At 40.9% G+C, this 6,000-nt stretch overlaps 1 protein-coding gene across 1 annotated transcript in view; it reads left to right on the top strand.

Moving 5' to 3' along the window:
• The first annotated feature begins 231 nt into the window (after window positions 1-231).
• Window positions 232-6,000, top strand: part of LOC146859794 (catalase) — a 408,907-nt gene continuing 403,138 nt past the window's right edge. Inside the window, exon 1 of the mRNA XM_085643517.1 lies at window positions 232-588. Within this exon, the coding sequence (XP_085499643.1) occupies window positions 523-588 (66 nt within the window). The 5' untranslated portion in view covers window positions 232-522. The remainder of the gene's footprint in view (window positions 589-6,000) is intronic.

The raw sequence follows: 6,000 nt of genomic DNA, 5'->3' as shown, positions 1-6,000 counted from the left end.
TACAATTGGGGCCTGAATTGATAGGCTGACATACACCCTGAAAGTCATAGCAGTAACTGCTTTGTTAACAGTGAGTATTTGTTGCTCGATTTATTATAGCTAGAAAGATCACCCTATACAGATTGTCCCTATCGTTTGCTAAACTTAGATTGTTTATGCCTTTTTCTAGATAAAAGGCGCATGTTTTCCGCAGCAGAGAAGTGATATGTCATGTGCTAACCAATGAGGGGCAGTCCAGTGGGAGGTGGCGTAGCAGCAGAGACGGTGGCTTAAAATGATTGGCAGGGCAATGAGCGAAGCCCCGTGCAGAAGCTATTTTGTCAACGGCGAGTAGGCGGATGGAGTGGGGCGGGTTGTCGCGAGTGAGTGGCGTGAGCGTCAGCCTGTCAGGCGGTGTTCTGAGGAGACGCTGAACTTTGGGCCGGAGGCGGGGACGGGCCCCGCTGCAGTAGTGGTAACGGGAACGGCTGCAGGGCGCAGATTAACGATAGCAGTAGCAGCAGAAGCGAACAGCAGGCAGACATGGCGGAGAGCAGAGACAGAGCCGCCGACCAGATGAAAAGCTGGCAGGAGAGCCGCGGGAAGCAGGTGAGGTACCAGGGATACCGGACGGGGGCAGAGGGTACGTCGTATACTCCTCAGGGGAGGTCTGAAGAGGGCCCCCGAGTCAATGGGCGACGCGGCGCTCAAAGGTCTAGGTACCACAGAGGAGCACTGGAGGGACCGATGAGGGCTCGGAGGGCAGTGGAAGGCGGGGATGTTAGAGTCCTGTCAGGTACTCTCAACCGTGACTCCCGGGTGGCTCTGGAGGCTAATGATTGTCTAAGACCGGGCAGGCGAGGAGGTCTGAAACAGACCCTGGAAGGGGATTGAGGGTGGGAGCAGGCGTGCTGGCACTGAAGGATCTTTGCAGGCCTAAGGGGGGAATCTTGAATCTGTGAGCGGACTCTAAGGTAGAGGAAGAAGTGGGGCCTGGAACTAAAGGTGACAGCTGCACAAGAGTGCGTCTTGCAGGGGCCACTTGGCTCCGAGTAGCTCACCTTAGACCTGTAGGACCGATAACTAATAACCAGAGGAGTTGCCTGAGGGGCGAATTAAGGCCAGGGGTGCATCCAGCACCAAAGTCCTAAAATAAAGAAAGGGGTGGAGGGAGCTAACCACGTTAGATCGTATGCAAGTTACATTATGGCACGTGATATCACGGTGTGTGACATGACATAACAGGATGGCTGTAGTAAGTTAATTCACTTTATTTGTATATAGTTACTTTAAGGAATCCTATTTGTGAAAAATTCTGTTTTGACTGACTGTTCTGATCTAGAATGTTGATGTGACATTCAGATTAAGACTGGATTTTGTGGTGATCAGTCGTGGGTTATCATTTCTGGAATAAACATATTTATTTTCCTAAAACTTCGCTTCTTCAAGTCATTTGGAGGCTTTCCTCTGAAAGCGCTTACTACATATTTTGGCGACGGACTGGGATTTCACCATTCGGGCAGAGTGCTTTCGATTTTGCGAATTGTGCTCAACCAAAGAAGAATTTTTTTAAAGTTTTTTTTTTTATGTCCCACCAACCGCTGCACCCATTAGATTGCAGGATTTTTGCCCTCGATTTTACTGCATTCGTGAGTACAAGGAACAAAAATTTCTCTTTCTTCTCCATCGAAAACAACTATTCTCATACCTGTTGACGAACTTGGTTATGATTTGAATCGCGCTTCCATTCCAAGCGCATGCTGTCTGCCGGTTCGCGCTCCCGTTCCAAGCGCATATCGTCTGCATGTATCTTCCTCATCATAGACGCTTCTCCTTCTGAACTGTGACGCTTCTTCACACGTGGGTAATATGTCAAGGCGTGATTGCTTCATCACGCTTTAGCGGCCATTTTGTATGGTTGGGATGCTCTCCATTCAAATATACTATTGCCACGTTGGTCTTTAATATCGTTATCTCTTCCTATTTTTTTTCAGTAGTTGCAATCGGAGCCTATTACATCAGATTTATAACCATAAGTCAACGTTTTATTTCAGTCGAATTTTCTACAATGGCAAATTCAAATGAAAGTATTTTAGCACCATCATGTATTTTGAAGGTTGCAGGTAAGCCACCTACTCCTTGGCATAAATGGTTGCGAGTGTTTACAAACTATCTGGAGGCAATAGATGCTCTTGAGTATTCTCCATCAAGGAAAAGGGCTATTTTATTTAATCATCTTGGTGATGCTGGACAATTATTTACCAATTTACCAATTGTCCAAAATCCATCTTCAGATGGTTCTTGGAATGTCTATTCCGAAGCTTTAGCTCGCTTGGGGAAACCATACAAAGATGAGCCCTCCATTATGGTTGAACTGCATGTTTTTGTTATCAACACAAAAGTTTATGTTGCATTGGACGGTAGAGACGTTTTAGGCTGGCGTGATCAGGCTGGTTTGGGGATATTGTTGAAACCTGGTCATCCTGAACCTGTGATACTAGGGGATTTTCCTGTTTTATCGATTGACGATAACAAAACACAAGATCCTATGCTTGGTAAATTATTTGAGAAATACAAAGCCGTGTTTAGTACAGAAGTTGGTTTAATCAAAAACTTTGAACACACTATTAAGTTGAAATATAAAGTTTTACCTGTAATTCAAAAAGTACGCCCTGTTACCCTTTCTGTTAGGGACGATCTCAAAAAACACCTTGACCTATTGTGTTCTCAAGATATTATCTGTCCTGTAGAATCATCAGAGTGGGTTTCTGCTGCAGTCGTGGCACGTAAGCACTCTGGCGATATTCGTCTATGTGCGGATTTAAGAATTCTCAATCATAACATTGTTGTGGATGCTCATCCTTTACCTAAAATTCATGATATGCTTGCAAAATTAGGTCACAGCAAATTATTTTCCACAATTTATTTACGCTCGGCATATCACCAGATTCCGTTATCTGTCGAATCTCAACCTTTAACTACATTTGTAACTCCGTTTGGTGTTTACATGTATGAGACTCCCTTTTGGTTTAGCCTCTGTTGCCAGTATATTTCAGAGATTGATGGACAAGATTTTCAACAATTGCTCTGGGATTCAAGCTTTCCAGGATGACATCTTGGTGCACTCAGAAACACTAGAACAACATTACATCCTAGTTGAAAAGATTTTGGAAGTTTTACAGACACAAGGTTTGACTGTAAATATAAAGAAATGCAATTTTCTTGCTCAGGATGTGGGCTACCTAGGTCACAACTTATCTTTTGAGGGTATTAAACCAAAAAATTCGTTACTTGATGCAATTAAAAATGCACCTTCTCCTTCAGACAAGGATTCTTTGAGAGCATTTCTCGGATTGAGGGAATACTATGCTCGCTTTGTTCAAGGTTATGCCTTAGTCGTACAGCCTCTTAGGAATTTATTTAAAAAACATGCAAAATTTGAGTGGTCTGCAGACACCAATGAGGCTTTCACATCAGTCAAACAATTAATTGTCAGTGCCCCTGCGATTAAACCTTTTACGTATGGTGTTAAAAGCATAATAACCGTTGATGCTAGTGCCAAAGGTCTTGGGGCTGTCTTGAGCCAGATTGTTAATGGACAAGAATGCACAATAGCATTTGCTCCTCGCACGTTAACTTCTGCTGAACTCAATTGCAGTACCATTCAGCGTGAAACTTTAGCTTGCACTTGGTCTGTTGAAATTTTTTAATGTATATTTGGGGAACTAAATTTCAGTTATTTACTGATCATAAACCGTTAATGTATATGCTGGGTGATAGTTCCTCTAATAAAGCATCTTCTCGGCTGGTGAGGTTATTAGCTAGACTTCAGGAATTCAATTTTGATATCAAATATCTTCTTGGTCGGAAAAATATTCGAGCCGATTGTCTTTCACGCATTCCTCCTCACAATCAAGAATCTCTTGATTCTGATGATGATCTTGAATGTGTATTCCCTGTGGAAGATGTTGTACAAAGCTACAAAATCACTCAGGAAGATTGGGTACGAAGTTTGGAACAGGATGATTGCTTGCAGAATGTCAAAAAAATTTTAGTCAATGGTTGGCCCATGGATTGGAGTTTATCCGTAGAAGACATTTTTTTTTTTTCACAGATTGCTTCTGAATTATCCTTTTCTAATGATATTTTACTTTGGCAGGATAAATTAGAGACGGGATCATTTCTGTAGCTCATGAGGGACATCCAGGTACCACTGCTACTGTCAACAAAATTAAGCAAACTTATTGGTGGCCTGGTATTGACAATCGAGTCAAAACTCATGTTAACCAATGTCTTTGCTCCGACAAACATTGGAAGTCTTCTAATTCTCCTCTTTGTCCTGCCCAATGGCCTTCTGCAGCATGGAAAAAAAATGGTTTAGATTATTAGGGTCCATTTTCTGTTTTCAATTCAGACAAGAAATATTTAATTGTGGCTGTAGATTATTTCTCTAAATGGATCTATTTTTTTTTGTCAAAAATGCAGATTCAAATACTGCTATTTTTATTTTTGCAACGCTTATTTTGCACTGAAGGAACACCTGAAGACATTATAACTGACAATGGTTCTCATTTTGCTGCTCATGATTTTGATTTGTTTTTAAGGAAATTAGATATCAAACACCCCCTAGCTCCTTAGTACAGTCAATCTACTAATGGACTTGTTGAGCGTGCTAACAGTCTGTTAAAAGATGCGGTACAAACAGCTGTTAGTAGTGGATTAAACATTCCCTCTTTTTTTATTCCAGAACGTTTGGAACTACAATACCACACCCCACACCACCACAGGTGTTTCACCTTTTATTTTGTTAAGACGCCGCATACCAACTTCTAAACTCAATCCTTCATGGTTACTTGAGAAATCTTCTTATGTTCCTCTTGATTTAAACAAAATTGGGGATTGTGTAATTAAAAAACAAGACATTTATAAACATCATTACGATAAACGCATGCATGTTTCTGATAAACCTTAATTTCCTGGTGATTGGGTCTTGATCAGGAAACCCATTAAAGTTTCTAAAGGTCACTCAATTTTCATCTCCTGTACAAGTTATAATAGTTTCACGTATGGCTGTTCTCCTACAGGATAGAGGATGGGGGAACAGAAATGCACTTAAATAACTAATAAACAAGCTGCCATTATTCGTGAAAACAAACGTAACACTAATGCAATTGAAAAATTGGATTCAGATTGGTTTGGTGTTTGTGACAATGTTGGTATACAAGCTAGTTCCTCTATTCAGTTGCCTCTTAGTTATTCTGATCATTCTGATAGAGGTGAATCTAATGTAACATCATCACATCAAGCCTCACATTGTTTAACATCCCATAAAGGAGAAGGTGATGGTAGTAGTAAGATTTATGGAGGCTCTAGAATAAGGTCAGCACCTCTCCGTTTTCGTGATTATGTCATGACTTAATTAATTATTTTATTCTTTTTCTCATATTATTTATATTTTATTGTTGTCATTTTCTCAAAGATATTCCTTTGTTAGGCTTAGTTTCTCCTTCTGTGAAAAAGGGAGGCTGTGTAGTAAGTTAATATTCATTAATTCACTTTATTTGTATATAGTTACTTTAAGGAATCTTAGTTGTGAAGAATTCTGTGATGACTATGTTCTGATCTAGAATGTTGATGTTACATTCAGATTAAGACTGGATTTTGTGGTGATCAGTCGTGGGTTATCATTTATGGAATAAACATTTATTTTCCTAAAACTTCGCTTCTTCAAGTCACTTGGATGCTTTCCTCTGAAAGCGCTTACTACCCGTGGCCTCACAGGAAGTGGCATCCGCTCTTAAGACTCATATTTAGCGGGTCTGGCATGAGTACATTTGTGCGCATTACAAGATATAAGAAACGAGACTTCGCTTCAGGGTTGTGCTAAAAAAAGGGATGCAACCTGTCGCAAAATCTCGGCCTCAACTTAAACTTTTATTTTTTTAAAACTCTGCCACAAACAAATTGGCAGCAAAGAGAAACCTGGCAGCAAATCTGTTCTGCTTAATTGTTTGCAGCGTC

Source organism: Triturus cristatus, chromosome 3_1 (assembly GCF_964204655.1).
Source record: "Triturus cristatus chromosome 3_1, aTriCri1.1, whole genome shotgun sequence".
NCBI classification, from domain to species: domain Eukaryota; kingdom Metazoa; phylum Chordata; class Amphibia; order Caudata; family Salamandridae; genus Triturus; species Triturus cristatus.
This window is presented reverse-complemented; position numbering and strand designations above follow the sequence as displayed.